The sequence below is a fragment of the Diadema setosum genome, chromosome 22, assembly GCF_964275005.1.
Source record: "Diadema setosum chromosome 22, eeDiaSeto1, whole genome shotgun sequence".
Taxonomy (NCBI): domain Eukaryota; kingdom Metazoa; phylum Echinodermata; class Echinoidea; order Diadematoida; family Diadematidae; genus Diadema; species Diadema setosum.
In genome coordinates, this window is record NC_092706.1 from 30,384,423 (window position 1) to 30,404,700 (window position 20,278).

Consider the following 20,278-nt stretch of genomic DNA (forward strand, 5'->3'; position numbering starts at 1 on the left):
GAATTCATTCCCAAAACGACGAACAGTTTTAAATAGACTACACAGATGAAGGTTCTATTCTCTTTCCGGACGCAGGGTCAAGGCATGTGCGTGTTATGGTTCAATGGAACTTTACTCTGTGACATTGCTATGAAATCATTTTATAATACATACACTCTAGGGATACTTATCGTGTATCCACGTGCCGTCAACTTTACTAAACACGTCATTTTCAACAATAGTGATATTGCAAATGACTTCTAATATTGAACACATCCCATTTGATTAACCATATACTTATAATCCAGACTGATTTCGCAGCTCAGATTTTCAGATAAACTAAACGTGGCACTGAGGTCGGTGTAAACACAGTCATGCACGTCATATCATCATGCTCTCGTGTTTCGCCTGACGGTTAAAGTATGATTTCACCTGCTGTTGAAGGTGAAATCATACTCGGAGAATGGCAAAAAGCTTTAAGTCATAAAATTGGCTAATCGTGATAATTATGATACAATCAAAGTTATATATGGCACTTAAAAAATCCATCGTTTTTCATATAACTCAATGAAATAGATTCAGTTCTAGGCCTAATGCAAATGATTCCGTTACCATGACAAAAAAAAAAATCTTCTGTTGGCTTGTAAATATAAATACTATGATAAAAATGACGTTTCTTCTTGTTCACAATCAGTAACGGCAATCTCTTTAGCCTTCTTTATTGCAAAGCTGACACCACAATACTGTGATATAACGGATATTTTTTTCTTTCATTAGGGAAATCTAATGACTATTTGTGTTTGCGTGAATGTGAAAACATATAAACACTTCATCAAAATTAATACACTGCGATTTCAGTTAATCATTCTTCCGTCAATGCATGTAAAAAATAATTCACATATTTTAACTTTCTTTCAAATTGTGAAAAAGACTTCTATACCTTAATGACTCGGGTTTCCACTAGCTTACTTTGTTTATCATAATCTTGAACTTTGACTTGAATTCATTGTTCACGTTATATCAAAACAGTCATAAGCTTAGAAAGTTGAGGAATCTCTATCTTGTGTTATCAAGACTGAAATCTGAAAGGGGAAGTCATAAAAAGCAAATTCGCCCACGCAGGAAGATCGATTTTCTGACTAAATGGGTAGCTATCAAAGAGATTTAAATCTCTTTGGTAGCTATCACCACAAATGTTTAAGTGGGCATTCTATGTTGCAAACATTAATTTTATATTTATTTTGTTTGTCCACAATGAATTTCATACATCCAGACACTTTCTGAGGATGTACGTGTTTTATTAAACAGAACAGCAAAGGCCAAATTGTGGAGTTGTCAACCTTCATGGATATGTGGGTTGAGTGAATACTGCATTAGTAGAACACATCAGTAAAAGTTTGAGGAAAATCGGACAATCCATTCAAAAGTTATGAATTTTTGAAGTTTCTGCTCAGTCACGGCTGGATGAGAAGACTACTAAAGCTTTGTGTGAAAACAAAGTTTAAAAAAAAAAACCAAAGAAACAAGCTCAAACACCAAATGACAACATGGCTTTATTCAACAAAAAAAGAAGAAAAAAGATTAGGAACTCAGATATTTATCATTTCGTATAATGAGAAGTGTGTTTTGGCTATACACTCGATTTCCGATGTTTTTGCCAGTGTTTGATGGAGGTTGATGTCATTAGTGGCACGCCAGAGATCGGCGGTGAGTGGTGTTCTGTCTCCGCTTCCTCCCGACTTCCTGCCAACCAATCCTAGTTGAGAACACAGAGCTAGACTATTACCTTTTACTAAGCCTGCTGTCGAATCGCCTGATTTAGCACAGACAGCTATAATAGGCAGACATGTAAAGGCAGCCAGGACGTGAGTGAATGGTGGTGGTGAAAAGTTCTAGTGACGGATATACAATTTCAGCCGGTGAGTTAAATACATTCTATTCTTTTCTGAAACTTTTTAGTGACATTTTTTAGTGCTAGGGAATTGCTTTGTCTTTACTCATCTATACAAAGAAATATCGATGTGATCTGTACTCTGATCACTGTCTTGCTCATCACAGACAGTGTAGCCTGTAGGCCCCTTTACCGTGCATAATGTTGGCTGGAAAGTTGTAAACAATCATTGAATGAAATACTTCAGTCTTCAACTTTTATTCAAAACAGCATACTGCACTGTAGGCACACAGAATACACCTTGTGTCTGTTTAAAGAGGTTAAAAAATGACACTAAAAACTTAATGCACTTATTCACATCCACAAGAGAGTAAAACAATATGGTCTATACCTAAGTTTCATTATGTGGAAGATGTATGACCGTTTGAGTTAGATAATATAATTTGTATGTTGTGTATGGTTTGTGTATGTTTGCTGTTACTGTACGCATCACGTGATAATTATTCCATTGTCTAATCGTCCATAGGGTGCATAGTAAATGACTCACTGATCGTGGTTCGTATAGGACAAAGGTCTACTTCGTTCCGTGTTCTTTGTTTCTGAATTTTTCCTCAGGGCATAACACTGATTGAGACCTTTCGCGGGTTAGATGCTGGCCCTGAACCTGTCGCCATCAATCTAACCAATAAATCAAGTCATGAAGTTCGCTTAATTCCCCCCTCAACCGGTGTGCAGAATGTCGTTTACCGTGAAGAGCACAATCATTTGTTATCATAACATAGCCATTAACACGAAATTCTGAGAATCATTTTTCTTTTGAGGCGTTTTTCTTTAGATTATTTTCTTAAACTCTCGCAGGCGATTTGTGAGAATCTCCCATTCATCATTGTGTGAAGAGAGGCTTGAATCTGCACATATCATTACATCGTGTAGAATATATGTGCAGAGAGACTACCAGTCCTTTGCACTTGTTTTACAACTTTCAGTCTGTTTCAATCATCCGACTGCATGAATGATATGGAAATTACCTGCAGCAGTTCGATGAGATATATCTCCTTTAAATTGCTCATTATCTGTCAAAGAGCATTTATCATCTAAAACACCTAACTCGATTGCTTTTGTTATAGTCCCAATTTGAAGGGAAAAGGAAACAACACAGGAAATGTGTGCTTCATCAGAGGGAGGTGAGGAAAGTGAAATGGGGAAATAAGATTGACGTAGAGATGTAGATATAGATAAACATACAGGTAAGACAAAGAGAAAGGTACTAAACGAGACACAGAAGCAGATAAAGAGAGGAGAGCAGAAATAGTACAAAACAACGAACACAGTGTCCTCAGATAGTTCGTGTTCGGTCGAGAATCTTGTCTACATCTAAATAAGAAGTGGATTCAGGTGTGAGTTTCTTCAATTTATCTCCCTCTACAAATTAAATTCGTTAAGATCACAACTGCTGATCTGTAAATTAACAAGGAAAAGTAGAAATTACGCGGTGCGTAATATATGTCCCCGCCGGAAGTAGCATTTTGTAGCAAAATGTGCAATACAGGTCAAAAATTAAGGTCAAAGGTCAAAGAAGTCAAAGGTCAAAATTCTGTGTAGAAGTTTTGAAGCCCTCACCTAGTGCCATCACATAAAGCAAACGGAATCGGAATCGGGTTAGAAATGGCGAAGGAGTAGCATTTTGTAGCCAATGTACAATACAGGTCAAAAATCAAGGTCAAAGGTCAAAGAAGGCAAAGGTCAAAATTCTGTGTAGAAGTTTTGAAGCCCTCACCTAGTGCCATCACATAAAGCAAACGGAATCGGAATCGGGTTAGAAATGGCGAAGGAGTAGCATTTTGTAGCAAAATGTACAATATAGGTCAAAAATCAAGGTCAAAGGTCAAAGAAGGCAAAGGTCAAAATTCTGTGTAGAAGTTTTGAAGCCCTCACCTAGTACCATCATATAAAGCAAACGGAATCGAAATCGGGCTAGAAATGGCGAAGGAGTAGCATTTTGTAGCAAAATGTACAATATAGGTCAAAGGTCAAGGTCAAAGGTCACGACTGAAATTCTGTGTAGAAGTTTCAAAGCTCCCTTGTAGTGCTATCATATAAAGCAAACAGAATTAAAATTGGCTCATAAATGACAGAGAAGTAGCAAATTGAAGATCTTGATCACACACGGACGCACACACGGACACACGGACGGACGGACACACGGACGGACGGACACACACACGTACGGAGCCCGTTTCATAGTCCCCTGCTCGAACTCGTTCGGCGGGGACAACAAACACGACAGGTTCAAGTCCCACTGGTTCCTTTTTTCCGACATGTTTGTTAATTTACAGATCAACATCTTAACAAATTTAATTTGTAGAGGGAGACAAATTGAAGAAACTCACACCTGAACCTTCATCCCTCTGAATAATATCTTTCTTTCAAGAAGTGGATTGCTTGAATGCAGTGAATTCACTGTCCTCATTCTCTTATATCTTGTCTCCTTAACAGCAACGAGCCTTACGATTGTTTGCTTTCTTTGACTAGGATACTGGTCATCACGTTACCGTGAGAGAACGTCGTCTGATTGCTGATCGTGTCTGAGACGATGACGAGCCAAGCAAAGTTCTTTGTCACGTTCGTCGTCCTTGTCATCCAGCAGGCGACTTCACAAGCCATCGTTCCAAGTTAGCAGACTGCCTTGTTTCTTTTAGAATTGTATGAATTCCCTCAAAACTTTTTGCGAGAGCACCTGAGACTCAGACCATTCATTTTTCGACCTATGCCTATTACTAGATTATTTCGTCTATTGAGTTTCCTGTTCCCGTCCCATGTGTAGATCCTTGAATGAAAAAGGAACAAAAAATGAATTACATACCCGTCTCAAGAAGGCTACATCATTGTAAAGATATTATGTCAACATTCTGTTTCGAACTTAATAACAAAATGATTATAAATTGGGACATATCTTACATCTAGCTTTATTTGCTAGAGTATAGAAAACTTTACTCTGAGCAAGAAAAGTGTAGATTCAAAGCGAGTGTAGGCGCTCACTATAATTACATGTTTCTCTATGTATTATTGTTTTAACCATTGAAACCGTTTTTTAAGCATTGAACGACGGAAGATGGAGGTTCAAATTACCCGTCAGACGTAGTGGAAAACACACGTGGAGTTTGGCTTATACTAGTGCTCTTTTATCTCTTGTAAAACATAGTTTTGTATGCGGGTCAAACTTTAAATTGAAAAAAAAAAGAACAAGAGTTTATCCCAGGGATAGTAATGTTATGTCATTGATAAAGCAACTTATGTCTAGAAAGGACTGAATGGTTGTGACCAGGTATATATTGTAAATGACATTTTTAGAACGCAAGTGTTAGCGAATGTTATATATCTTTCACGTATGGATTTCAGAACAACTTCTTTTCAATAAAGAATTTTAGTTTTGTAGTAATGATTCAATTGCTTGCGATGATGACCACATGATTAGAGATATGAAATGTACGGTATTCAATGTGCAGTCATTTTCACACGTACTCGTATATGATGTTTGCTTTTTTTGAAATCAGACACATTGATCAATTTCTACTGTGGGAAGTTAACAGTGTCACTGAACTTTATTTATTGTGCAATAAAGGTGACGCGAGTTGTCTTCTGTAAAGACATCAAAGATATGAAATTGCTTTGAAAGATTAACAAAGTGGACTCGTCCGTCCTCCATGACCTTAATGTGTTGATGTAATGAAAACCTGCTTTAGTGACCACTTGTCTGTAAGGACCACACTTCTCCTTTAAGACCGCTATTTATCTGTTCCCGTTCAGCAATGTTTAGAGCATTTTATATCGGAATGAAACTCTCTCTAGAGATCACCCCTCATCATGACTGCTTTTGCTGTATTTACATTGTGGTCTTTAATAATTGTTTGCACGTTTCACTGTAGGACTACATAGGCTCATGAAATCAGTACAGTAACACTTTTTTTTTTTTTTTTTTTGCGCTGATCTCCTAAAATCTAAATGATATTTAAATGTACCACATAATACTTCCATATGCATGCATATTGTAACAATGCTAGAGTGAATAGTGATTGATCGTCGTGTGCTACAGTGTTCAAACGTATGATTCAATATATACCGAGGTTTTTCAGGTGCGCATGTCGCTCGCCAACTTGAACAGATCTGGTGAAAGTGTGAATATTTCGACCACAATACTGAAGAATTATTACATTTATACCCCGAGTATTAACGTTGGTCATGTTCCCTGCAACGGTGCGGAAATATTGTTTGTTTCTCTCTTCATAGTCCATTATAAGCATTGTAGATGTTTCGCTGATACATCACCATTTATATTTACATGTTAAGTTGTGTAGAGAAAGAGTGACATTTTGGACCATCGAATTCTCTCGGGACTTATTTCAACCAGCCGGGAAACCAATCGCTTCTTTATTTGTTTGCTTGTCTGTTGTTTTGAAACACTGCATCACCAAGTTCAGTCACATCGCAAATTAGTTGATTACTTGTGATGCACACGAGGATACAACATTCAGCTGACATTGATCTATGTGAGGTGTCGTTGATCTTTTCTACAGATTTTCTGACTATCGCATTGTTGTTTGTGTGTGTGCATACGTACGTGTGTGTGAATTGGTTGCCAGTCACAGGGTTCAGGGAATGGGGAGGAGAGAGGGGTTGGGCAGGGGTATAAGGGTATGAGAGAGGTAAGGAAATCACGGCTGTGATTAACTGATTCATCGCCGTGATGTCCTCACCTCTCTCATACCCTTTTAGCCCTGCCCAACCCTCTTTCCTCCCCATCCCCTGAACTCTGGCCTTCGGGGAAAAAAAGGCGCTCCCCGCACCCATTCCATTGTTTCCCCTCTTTATTTAGTCTGCACCCTCCTATCCCGTCATCCCTTATTGTCCCCAATCCTACCCTTGACCCCCCCCCCCATCCCCTCAACTCGTTCCCGTCCCTGGGTTTATTGGCACTTGGTCTTCTATCAGATGGTCTATTTCCCAGTTTGTCTAAAACTACTACGGCTAAACTCATTTATAGTCTACATGTACTATCAATTTTGTCTAATTTTCGTTTGGTCAAATTCTCACTTGGTCTAAAGCCCAGTTTGGCTAATTGTCATTTCGTCCATCGACCAGATGATCTAATTGCAATTTTCTCTCCTTGCACTTTTTCCCATTTTGTCTAATAAGCTGTGGGCATTAGACGAAATTTGCATAGCCCATTTGAAAGCAGACCAACTGGTAATGACCCTAAGTGGCAATAATTGAACTAAATGGACATTAGACGAAGTGGTGTTGTAGACGACACGGGATTAGACCATGTGGGTTGAGACCAAAAAATGGCTATTGGACGATGCGGGAATAGACCAAGTTATAGATAACTCATCCCTTGACCCCCTAAATATCCCCTCAAACCTCCCGCATCCCTTGACCCATCCCCAACCCATCTCTGCGGTATTACCCCCTTCACCTACCCCATCCACTTACTTTGCACACACAGTTTGACGCAAGAGCTTTATAAGGAACCCCTGAATTTGCCTTAGTGTTGGAATACCATGGAGTTAATCCCCCCTTCACATCACTGTCGTTATGTGTGATTTATGTGATTGCAAGTGACCTATACAATGATACATTTCATCTTGATTCTGTTGACCTCTAAATAGCTATCTTCACACCGGATCGTAACATCACGGCCTCAGGAGGAGATGACGTCTTACTCGAGTGTCGCCAGACCGCTGGGGCAGCGATGGTCAGCTGGAGAAAAGATGGTGTAGTGGTCGAAGCCTCCGACACGTACCGGTACGCAGCGGAAATAATCGATGTCACTAAATTAAGCCCATTGATTACATTCCCTATAAAAGTAAACCATCAAATTCCTTTGTACCCCCATTTCATTTGTTTTGTGTCAGAAGGATTTACAGCTTAGACGTTAGAAATATGACATAATAATTTTGTTAATAAAATTGTTGTTGTTTTCGATTAGCAATCCTCAAAATTGTTAATAAAATGCGAATTGTGACCGCAAGTCGGCTTACAAACTGCATCTCAAAATATCGGTATTTTCAGAAAATGCGCCCATAGCGCACATCAACTAATCATTTTCCATTGTTGTTTCCGTTTCATCGCCTTTTTCTCAGGGATGGCCGGGTTTACATGGCCAAAAGCGAAGGGATGTTGATTTTGAACACGGAATTGTGGGACCGCGGTTTGTACACCTGTACCATCGTCCGCAGCAACGTCATCGTCATTCATCGCATTTGGCTTGATATAGCTCCACCTACTGACTCGGACGTGCACAGCAACAGTGCCTGTAACTAAACAATTATCAATACATTTCAAAGATTGTTTCACGAAATTCTATAAGCTGATTAGTGAAAGAGAAGACCTGGGGGTGTTTCATCAATTTAGTCAGCGCTGACAAGTTGTCAGTCTATGACAATTTCAGCAAAATCCTTGCTTTTGATTGGCTGAGATGCTCTGGTCACTGACTGTTACTATGGTTATTGTCAGAGACTGACAACGACAACTTGTCAACGCTGACTAACTTGATGAAACACCCCCTGTTTGATATTATAGTGATAATGAACTACAACAGAGCTATCTGATTTTGCTACTTGCTTTATTGACTGGGCAACTGGAATGAAAAACACAATATGGACAATTTTGAATCAGAGAGTCACTTTAAACAATTTTCTGCATTATTTTGCTGTGTTTTCAAAGGACTTAAGAAAACAAAGAGATTTTCAACTTTTGACAGTACATTATTAGGCATAAAATGACTGATGGGGTGTTTAAATCGAATGATTGAAATTGCTGATCTTGAGATTTGTTCTTTTCTTGGATCAATTCGCGGAAACATAGTAAATATCACAAACCCATGTCACTGTAAATAGTAGCTATACTTTGACAACATTACACACATATTACTCTAAACAGTTCAGTGTGGGTACCCCCGTGTGCGTGGAAAAGTCGTTGGGGGTAAGGTGTCCAATGAGGGTCAGTCACCGTGGACAGCTTTGCTGTGGAACACCGTTCATAATGAAGCATTCTGCGGAGCAGTACTCCTAAATCGACGCTGGGTCGTCACTGCAGCACACTGCTTCTCATTGTCAGGACTCTCCAAGGACGATTTTGAGGTACAAGGAATGGAGTTCTACTTTTAGGCCTATTCTCATAAATGAGAGTTTAAGTTCTGCTTGCTTTGGTTCGATACAATTATTATCTCTGAGCATCCCTTGAAATATATTTATTTTTAGCAATGCTTGATTTGGAGATGCAGGTCACTGTCTTGTTCACTCGACAACTTCAAATGAGAGGTGACCTCACTTACACATCGAATTTCATGATCTTTGATGATTATCTTGTCTTTCCGTCATGAAGATTCGACTAGGAGAACACGACACGCAGACTATTGACGGGTACGAGCGAACGTTTCGCGCCGAACAGATCATCAAACACCCGAACTACAACGAGCAGACGTACGATTCGGATATCGCTCTCATTAAACTTCAGCAGCCGGTCACCTATACTGACCACATTATTCCATGTAAGTATGTGGGAAGTCGAGATGAAATCCAAATTAAACCAAACGAACATCTGGGTTTATCCAGGACAGGTTTTCGGAGAGAAATTAAGAAGAATATGATGCATTGTATTCTATGAATCATCCCAGAAATAGATCCATCGAAGACTCTGGGACTTTTGATTAGGAAAGAGTGGAAACGGCAGGCTGCTTGAGTTACAGAAATACTTAAATTGATCAGATTTACAGACCTGGGGTGTTTCATTAAGCTGTTCGTACAGTTACGAACGACTTACGAGCGACTGGTGATCAGTTCTTGTGCTGTATTATGGAAATTCTGATAAGTATAGCACATCAGAACTGATCACCAGTCGCTCGTAAGTTGTTCGTAACTTTACGAACAGCTTTATGAAACAGGGCCCAGGGGGCATTTCATGAAGCGTTTTGGTCGGGTATTTTTCTGACACACTGATATAAGCTACTGAAATCCTTGCATCTGACTGGCTGAGAGCAAATTTGTCCGACAAATTTGGCGGACAAAATGCTTCATGAAATACCCCAGAGCTGATGTAGAGGATTTTGAGATTGTATCATCACAGCGACACATCCACGAGTCACTTGACATCTTTTCCGTGTTTTCTCGTAACAATTTGATAACATTTTTGTATTTCTCCCTCGCAGACGCGCTCTAATATAAGATGCGTTTCTTACTCCGTATAATGGAGCTAAATGTATATCTTCATTAAATGTGGCACTGTTGATGGTGCTAGTGATTCGTTCTCATACACAGCTATTAGGATGTAACTTGTGAGTTTGATATGTTTTCCAGTGTGTTTGCCGAGTGAGCTGCGAGCTGAGGAACTCCTCCAGTCGGGTCTGCGAGGGTTCGTCACCGGCTGGGGGCACACTGCCGAGGACCGACAGGGGGAAGATTATTCTCGATTTTTACGAAAGGTACTCACCGCCGGGAAGGCGGGGGGGGGGGGGGGGGAGACTGAATAAACTCTTACAAACTGCGCCTTTATACCTAATATCTCACTCGTGTGAATTATTTTCTCTGTCGTGTCTATTATTTTCTTCGCAGGCATATCTATCACAGGAGACTAAGGCGTGTTGATTGGTTATTGTGTAATTCAGGAAAATAATGAATGCATATGAAAACACATTGCAAGAATATTCAACAAATATAATTCTCTTGAAGGACTTCATTGTTGGGAAATGCCGTCACTACAGTGTAAATATAGCCTGCCAATCAAACACAGAATCAAGTGGATAGTTATACCTTCCCGATGATGGCCAAAGGCCTGTAGGTTGATTTGCCTTTCTGCTCTCACAGTTATCCTTTCTCTAAATCTCGCATCATTGATTTGGTCCTGATCTGGTCCAATCTCTCGCTCATCATAGGTCCGGCTGGCATTCGTCAGCCAACAGGAGTGCGGTAATCGCCACAGTGACATCATCACCAACAACATGTTTTGTGCAGACGGTGGCAACAAACCTGACAGCAGAGATGCCTGCCATGGCGACAGTGGCGGCCCCTTCGTTACCAAGGTAACCATACATGTTCAGGTCTTGCCTCGTCCAATATGCAATTTAGAATCTTCAACCTTGCGACATATATTTTCTTGTAGCACAATCAGATCTCACCATCATTAGTTGCATGCAAATGTAAATGATTTTATCAGTTGTTTATACTGCAACTCTCTTCTCTTGAGAAATAAAGCATGGTTTGAATTAACTGCTTAAATAGAATCAGTTTTGTCTTAACTGACATTAAATACATAAACATGATGTAAAACGCCTTACTCAGACTCTCGCTATAAATATCACTTTATTTTGCGTATAACACTTCTTTGATCCCCCTTTGTAACGGTTCTACATGTAATTCTCCGTTGCAGTGCTTGCCTCATGCTATCATATCCATTTAATACACCAATCTGTTCCATGCCTCCGTATCTGCACGCCCCAAAGCTTCTGATTTCATACATCCATCTATTTTCAGCTCCAATGTTCATTTTTGTTGTTTGTTCATACAGGACAAAAAGAGGTGGTACCTGCTAGGGATCGTGAGTTGGGGTATCGGATGTGCCAGGCCGGAGTACCCCGGAGTCTACACACGGGTCCACCGCTTTAGGCAGTGGATAATGGACCTTATACAGCAAGACATGATCACCTGCGAAGGTGAGTGAGAATCATTGCTTCTTGGAAGCCACGCTACCTTCTCTTTACGCCAAGAATTTTGCACCTATAAGAGAAAGAGATAGAGGTTTTTGCCTGGAGCGACGACAAAGTCAAATGTAACAAGGATCTGGAGAGATCGTTAGTTGCTTTCACATTTCAGATGGCAGAGGGAAAGGAGCCAAGTCGAGGGAATAAGTGTTTGTACTAATATCAGAATAAAAAATATCTTTTTTTTTTGTTGTTGAATTCTCTGGTCATTTTCATTTTATAATTCCATTACTACTTTAATATCATTTATTTAGTCTTCTTATCAAGCGATGGCAGGATATGGATCCATCCAACTGTAAAAATATATTTTAAGTTTTGAACGGATTTTCGCATTTCCTTCAACTTTTGATGATTTATAGGCCTACTTCCCTTTTTTCTGCATTCACTGAATTCACACATAATCATGTTGGGGGTATAGCTTCCCCTTTAAGTCACGTCATATTGACAACATGAGCTATTTTGTGATATACGTGTATAAATGATTTAGAGTACGGGTATTATACCAAAACAACGGTCTATCGAAACCTTCAGGGTATCTTATACCTCTGCATATTTGTGAGGAGGTATAAGTAACTCCATTATGTCATACTAATAATAATGAACCCTGATTAAACATTAGCGGATTACCAAACCGTAGTAGGTATATGGAAGTACGTAAAAGATAGCTTGAGGTGTAGAATGCTGCGATTCCAATTAGAATACTCTCGGCATTTTAACCTGTGTCAGAGTCGTCGTTTGAGATGGGCGAAGACTTGCGTGCCTCTACCAAAGAGGCCAACAATCTGAGGTTACTGAACCAGGAACAAAGTCGGCAAATCGAACACCTGCAGGAGGAGCTCATTCGAAAGAACCAGGAAATCTTTGAGCTTCGAGGTGAGTCACATTTTGATCCGAGCATTCTTAAGAAAGTAAACAGGGGACTCCAAGTTGGGCAACCTCTCAGCTGTAATAAGGCTCCAGCAGGAGGACAGCAGGTGTGATATCATTGAGATAAAAAGCCACAACCGATGCATGTACATTGTGCTTCTTTACTTTTGATAAAAGTACATTCTGATACTTGTCGAGAAACGGGAAAATTTAAACGTTCTCATGTATCGTTGCCGAGCCAAGGACCATGGTAGCAACAAGCAACAGTCTCCGACTCCCTCTCTCTCTTTCGTTGCTTCCTGTATGTCTCTCTTTATATCTTAATCGGTATACCATTTCATCGATCAACCAGTCAGTCTGGCTAATCATACAATTTTGGCATAGACAAAACTTAAGCGATACAATCATTTCACTATGCTAACCATCGCAATCTTTACAGAGCGAGAGCTAAACAATATCTGTGAAAATCCGTCATCAACGACCAGCGCGTCAACAGTCACCTCTGCTCCACAATCTACCACGTCGCCTCCGACCACGGAAGCGAGACCGGTGACCACGATGGCTCCCATTCCGGAAGTGTCTGTGCCTTGTCGTCATAACATGTGTTGGCACGTCAGTGTACGGGCTTCGTGTCACGGCGGACTGTGCGTCTGTAACTCGCCTGATTACTCCCGTATCACCTGCCTTCGTGAGTTCTGCATACTCCTCAGTGGTTATGATACTGATTTTAAAAGAATCTTAAACGTCAGGCTAGAGCAAAGTAAAATTTTCTCTAAAAGATTCCTTTTCAAACTGCATTTGATAATAATGCGTTCCCTAGGGAAGTAGCTAAAGGGCCTATCTCACTGGAGGAGACTTTGCCGCTACTGATCAGTCGACGCATGAGTCTTGCGACTCTAAAGACCAAAAAAAAAAAAATGGTTGGCGCTCTCACCAAGAAGGTGACTCCTGAGCGACGTCTAAGCGTCTCCAAACAAGGTGACAACTTGTTCGCCGTGACGTCTCCGAGACGTCTTCTCAGTCGCGGAGACGTCTCCGCAACGTTTTCCGGTAGGTCGCCAATAGGTCTCCGCAAGGTTGCGGAAACGTTTTGGAGACCTCGCGGACAAAATTAGTCCCCAAAACTTGGCCGCGACTATAAGGAGACGTCTCCGAGACCAGCTGGACACTGAAAAATGCCTCTTAAAAAAAAAATCAAACTTTTTCAACGCTGTCGCGACTCCTCGGAGACCAGGCTAGTCTCCAGGAGACGATAAGATATGCACTTTACGTAACCTTTACGTATCTCCCACTTTTAAAAGTTTGGAATGTGTATTGAACACACATTTGAATTTGAGATCTCACATCGTTTAAATAAAGACGCCGTCATAATCTTAAACGAATCCGAAAATTCCTAGGTTTATACCAATCACATGCACCTGTCTTGATTTCTTTATTCATCTTTCTGCGTGTTCATCTGTTGTTATCATCAAATGATGGAAAAAAGAATGAATTATCCAATGAACACACACACAAGAATTCAATGTTTTAACTTCTTTTTCCGTACCCATAGCTTCAGTAGGAGCTTGCCATATCTACAAGAACAACTCATACGCTTTGGCTCGCGCATCATTTCGTGGCGAATCCCGCATTGGTAAGACGTTTGCGTGTAAAGGAGACCGCACCTCAAACATCCACATCATTAGTGTGTACGAGGGTCCTAATAACTCTAGACCGCCAGCGCCCGGAGACGTGGGGGTTCAAATCACTGGAGGCGACCAGGGGCCACTCACTCTCCTGTTTTCTTCCTACGAACCGGTCCGCTGGCTTGTCAACGTCGATCAGGGAATCGTCGTCGAGAGGGTTATCCTTGTAGGTGACATGAATTTCTTGAGAAAACAAAAGCTCAACAACAAATTATACACGACATGAGAAGATGAAGGATGAAAGTCGGACTGCCATTAGCGTTTCACAACCATAAAGACGTTCGACCACAAGAAACATAGGACATTAACTGGAATATCTGTTACGTATAAGTTTTATTTTTGTTTTTGCCTGAAATAGAAATCGTTACTCAAAATGCGTTCATTTATTTTACCGAAATATTCTTGAAATCCTACTGATTCTTAAATGAAAAAAAAAATGCAACCATGCATGTTTGATTTTGTTCCGTATTCACTAGAAAGTTTTGATAATATGTAAGAATACTATTCGAGGACAAGGACACTCGGCGCAGTTAGTAATCGGGTGATGGATCATTTCACTATGATATTGTTGCCTAGCAACGGCGCATATTCTAGTCACAGAGGTCGATTGATGTCAGTACTGAAATGACAAGGAAGAAACTCGTATCTTTCTCACGCTGGGAGTAAAATAAGGAAACTCTGATATGCAAGGAGCTACAACAGCGGCATGCAGATCAAAATTGCTTTACTCTCTTAGTTTGGCCTTACATGACAGAAGTATGGAGGTTTTCTTGCTGTTAAACTCCCCTAGAAGAAGATCGTATTCTGGATCTGTATACCAAACACCAAGAGAAAAAGAAAGACCTAGCCTGGCATTTGCACCCGCGTCACACACTGCTCAGGGCAGGGTAGAGGGACTACTACAGTACTGAAAGGAAGTCCATAGCAGTGACGCGATGATGTTTGAACAAATCCGGACTAGATCCTTCCTTTTCACTCGGTATTCATGATGATACAACTCGAGCATACGGCTTTACTCACGAAGAACAACAAAAATTTCAAACCTCTGTAAATATGCACTCTCTCCGAAAAAAAAAAAAATATATATATATATCCTTCATTCTAATGAAATGACAAAAGATTACCTGAAGAAATTAATATTTAAACGTTCTTCTCTTCATCCGTATCCTCCTTCCAAAGACGGCTTACTACCTGGCCCTCAGCAGCGTCGAACTTTCGACCTGGCCTTCTCATCCAAACATAACGGTAGTCAAAGTCAGTCGTGCCCCATTCGGCTACGGATTGGACAGTAGCGGGACACATACAGCCGACTTACTGAAGTATGTCCGTAACACATACGGTGAGGTGGGATCGTTTACTGGCACCTATCGAGCAGACGAGTGGGTGTTGACTGTGCCCGGAGCTCCCCCGGTCCAACACTCCTTAGGAGGCCTGAGCTTGCCGCTGCCTATGGCCAGAGGTACGATTTCCTTTCTATCATTCATTTCATTATTATACTCCTGAGAAACATCGATTTTTAACACCTCAAGATATCATTGGGTAGCCGTCTTTCGTCTCCGTCAACATTTTGCATTAGTTGGGAAGCTGCTGCGTCGCAATGTTTCATGACATGTCATGATAGATGAAAATGGCTTCTAAGCAAAAATACACTTCGCAAAAGAAATACCACTCGTTGTCCATTTATACCGATCTCAACTGTTTTATGGATTGACCTGAACCCAGTCTTTCCGTTTACTGGAAAACTAATACAATACTTACATTTTTGCCATATGAAAATAAATCGACCAAAACCTCTCATAGTTGTGCGCAAGTCAGTGAAAACATTTAATACATTGTACATGTATTACGATATCGCGAAGAGTAGATGGAACCCCTTTTCCGAAAAAAAAAAAATGACCATAAACCATGTGAATATATAAGATGGCAACATGCAAGCTGCGAGATTTATCAGTCATGGTATGACAGATATGAAGATGTAACAAAGTTTCCGTTATATCCTGTACGTCAACCATTTCGTCGCCGTTTTTTCTCGCTTTCCACAGTCCAGTCGCCGCTGTCGTACGCCCACTGGACACGTTACTCGTTCCGCTATGACAGCTCTTGGTGTGCATGTGATGGTGGAGACCAATACGTGAGGATGCTGGGCGGGGGAAACCAGCCTGGCTTTGGAGTCAAATTCGTTGGAGTGGTTCTCTGCCAGACTCCAAATCGATACAAGATCTTTCTATCCAGCGATTTAACTGATATTTTCTTGTGAGTAACTTATTTTACGGTCAAGAAGAAGAAAAAAATTCTCAAGAGGGTCAATTGTAGCTGAATGAAATCGGGAAACAATATTTCAGGGTCATAATACCATGTAATCACTGTTCAAATGCTGCACGAGACTGTGTTTAATACAAAATACGAAATTTCTGCTGATGTAATGCGAAACAGAGACATATATTATACACGGTGTCGCACTGGAGGATACTATAGTTCACAGTAACTAACGGAAATCTCACGTGCAAGTCTTGTAGCTATCGATTCCTGCCGATGACACTATCGACGTTCTTTTCTTATTGAAATCTAGGAATGTGCATGCTGTAGATAAATCAAAATCTAGGAAGGTGCATACAGCAGATAGATTAATGAGAATTTTTTTTTTTTTTTTTTTAACCAGAGGTAAACGCTTCAGCGTGTGCACCTATATGCAACAATGATCATCGATTATTGGTATAGTACGACCATTACGAAACCATTCCTTTCATAAAATTCCATTTATTATTCATACAAACGGTCATTTGCGTGAAGTTTATAATGTTCATCTTCATATTCAATCGATACGTCATGTAGGAACATTGGCGACTCCCATGGGCGTGGTCACGATCATTGTGAGTTCGTTGGTGCTCAAGCAGAGAATGAGAGTTTCACGCTGACCGCTAATGACTTCTTCTACGTCCCTACGGCCACGGGTAAGTATTGCTTTCAACACTTTCGACAGAAAATATTTCTAAGGCCAACACTTTCCGATCAGACTATCAAACGGGCATGTTGTGTCTTCATTGGTTGTTGTACTGCATGGTCCAAGTGCGGGAAACTCCGTTTGAACCAAAACGAGGTAGTGATTCTTGGGGAGTGAATCGTAATTGGTAATTGTCCTCTAAAACTTATATTGGAGCTGCAAGACATCGATGATTGGAAGAAAGTTTGCGTGTTGTCCGTAAATCATCGAAATTGGCAGTCTACGTCACTGTGGTTGTCGTTCTCATTTGATGTCGACATGACCAAGTTTCAAATCATCCGTTTTAGATGTAATGTATAGTCTTTATTCACTAAAGGTCCATCGATTTCCTGGAAATATCTATTGTCTTGATAACACTGTGTGGTTATCACTTTAATATAGTTCCGTAGATTCCCCTAGAATGACAAGTCAATCACTGGGTAACTATCTTCCAATCACGACTACTAAATGATATACATGTAGTATATCACCTACTTTTCACTGATTTATTGCTTTCATTTCACTTGTCCCCCCCCCCCCCCCCGAATAATAACTTTACATAGATATGCACTTTCTCTTGAAATCACTCATAATTGCACAAATCGATTTCCTTCAAAACACACACACACACACACACGTTTCAGTAATGGTATCGACATGATAAATATAGAGTTGGATAATTGAAAGATCACATTTGTACCCTTCACAAAGTTAACGAAAACAATACATCACATGCTGCAGAATGAACTTTGAATATTACACCTTGATTCTTTCTGCTCTGGAATTAATGGTGAATGTTTGCGACTGCTGAACAGAGTATAATGTATATTCCAAGTCTTCCCAGTAATTCAAACCATTTCTTCTCTTTTTCTTCAGGCTATTATCGAGATACTTGGGGGAGCAATGTTACTGTTGGGACTATAGGGGGCGGCATCAGACATTGGACAGGCAGGACTATGGTTGGATGGTACGACTGTGGAGTACCAATACCTTGAACCTCAATCAACCAACCAGAGTTGGGTGAATCATGAATGAACAGCTTGAGAGATGCTTAAAGATCTTGTATGTCTGGCTCACAGTGATCAGGTTCTCAATATGATTGGAACCGATGTGACAGGCAACAATTCTTAATTGTTATGCTGCTTGGTTTGTTTGCTTTGATTTACTAACATCATTAGTTAACTCAAGAAGCCCAGGAAACTGACCATACATTGTAATTGGTAGGCTGAAATGTAAAACAAAGCATTGTAATTTAGTTATTGCATCTACATGTATAGCATACAAGGAAACCTACTAGCTGTTTAACCCTTTGGTGCCAATGAGGCAAATGTGCACTAATTTCACACACATACTTATGGACTATTAATTCAGGTGGCACACAGAGATTTAGAGCTTTTTTAAATTTCTGAACTTGTGGCAGCAGTTCCAGACTAACATGTTTTTGTATATTCATTAGTCCAGAAATGCCTTTGGTTAAACCTGAAAGAAGACCAAAAACACCAACACTGTCAGTTTGTGAAGAGTACTGAATGTGTGAATTAAAGTTGAGCAGGATGATCACATTTACTTGTCTTTTAACCCAGTTATCTGGTGCTGATCTTCACTTTAGATGATGATTTTCAGGCAGTCGGAAGAGGTTTCAGCTGTCATGTTACTCAGAGACATAGGACACTTGATATCACACCTTGTGACAAATCTATCAATCCTGTTTTTGAAAATGCTCTAGGTAGCTTCTCTGCTTTGCAGTTCTTGTCATAACATGTGTACAAATATAAATATTTTTTGTTTTCATAAATTGTGATAAAAAGTATGTTGAAGCATAAACATCACTAAATGCAAAATATGTAAAAAACAATGTGTCGAAACATCATGAATCAACAGTAAAATTCGAATATTGTACCAGTTTGTAGCCAACATTGTTTTCATTTCTGTGCTGTCTCTTATGCTAGGTTTACATTGTGTTCCTGGTGTCCACTCCAGCCCTATGTGCCCAAAATGTAGTGTGCTGTGGGATTTGGGGAATTCTTTCCTCTGTATTTAAGCTTTGTTAGGTCCTGCTAAAACTTATCATGGTCTATCGCAGTATATTGTGAGTCTCAACCCCAGAAGCTCAAAGGCATGCCATATAAAGTGCACGGTTCAGTCTTCAGTTTACCATGATGCTATTATCTTCCCTCCAGACCTGTCCTTTTCTGATGGAGTCCTTCACGCTTCTCACATTCTGATCAAGATCTAAATGTTTTTCTCATTCTGTCAAGGCTTTCTACAGATAGAATGTGGACACCAGGCAGCTCTTTCCCTGTGGCCTGATCAACACTCTTTCTCTGTAACCTGGTCAACTCTCTTTCCCTGTAACCTGGTCAACACTCTTTCCCTGTAACTTGGTCGACACTTTCCCTGTAACCTGGTCAACACTCTTTCCCTGTAACCTGGTCAACACTCTTTCCCTGTAACCTGGTCAACACTCTTTCCCTGTGACCTGGTCAACACTCTTTCCCTGTAACCTGGTCAACACTCTTTCCCTGTAACCTCGTCAATACTCTTTCCCTGTGACCTGGCCAACACTCCCCCCTGTAACCTGGTCAGCACTCTTTTCTTCTAACCTGGTTAGCACACTTTTGCCATGACATGGTAAATACACTTTTCCTGTGATGTGGTCAACACACTTTGGGTAGACTAACTCAGCTCAAGATATGACCTGACAAGCTTAGGAGAGTAATGTGTGTGTGTGTGTGTGTGTGTGTGTACTTAAAACACTTTCAAAGTAAAAGTAAATGTGATGAAATTAAATGTTATGAATTGCATGAATCCTCACAATAGCACACAAAATATAATATTCAATGATTCACCCATTTTTCTTTCTTTTTTTCAGTACACATTACAATATACTTTAACAGTTATCTTAAGTTGAGAAGCAGGGAGTTTTTGGAACATTCTGGTCTCAACAGAAGACAATTCACATATTTGGGCCACTGACACTACAAATGCAACCTCTGATTAATCATGACTGAAACCTGCACCAAATTCATTACTTAGTGATGTGGTAAGAGGCTGATATCTCCGCTTGCAAACTAATACAATGTACAACCAACCCCCCCCCCCCACAAAAAAAAAAGAGAGAG

At 40.3% G+C, this 20,278-nt stretch overlaps 1 protein-coding gene across 1 annotated transcript; it reads left to right on the plus strand.

Moving 5' to 3' along the window:
• The first annotated feature begins 1,818 nt into the window (after nt 1–1,818).
• On the plus strand, nt 1,819–19,049 carry LOC140245010 (uncharacterized). Its single transcript, XM_072324601.1, has 16 exons — nt 1,819–1,898; nt 4,403–4,542; nt 7,537–7,672; nt 8,011–8,183; nt 8,810–9,009; nt 9,254–9,419; nt 10,225–10,349; nt 10,800–10,946; nt 11,432–11,576; nt 12,351–12,497; nt 12,931–13,179; nt 14,044–14,342; nt 15,356–15,635; nt 16,219–16,429; nt 17,009–17,127; nt 18,033–19,049. Exons 2-16 carry the CDS (start codon nt 4,464–4,466, stop codon nt 18,149–18,151), a joined length of 2,595 nt encoding a protein of 864 aa, XP_072180702.1. The 5' UTR covers nt 1,819–1,898; nt 4,403–4,463; the 3' UTR covers nt 18,152–19,049.
• Nucleotides 19,050–20,278: the final 1,229 nt, after the last annotated feature.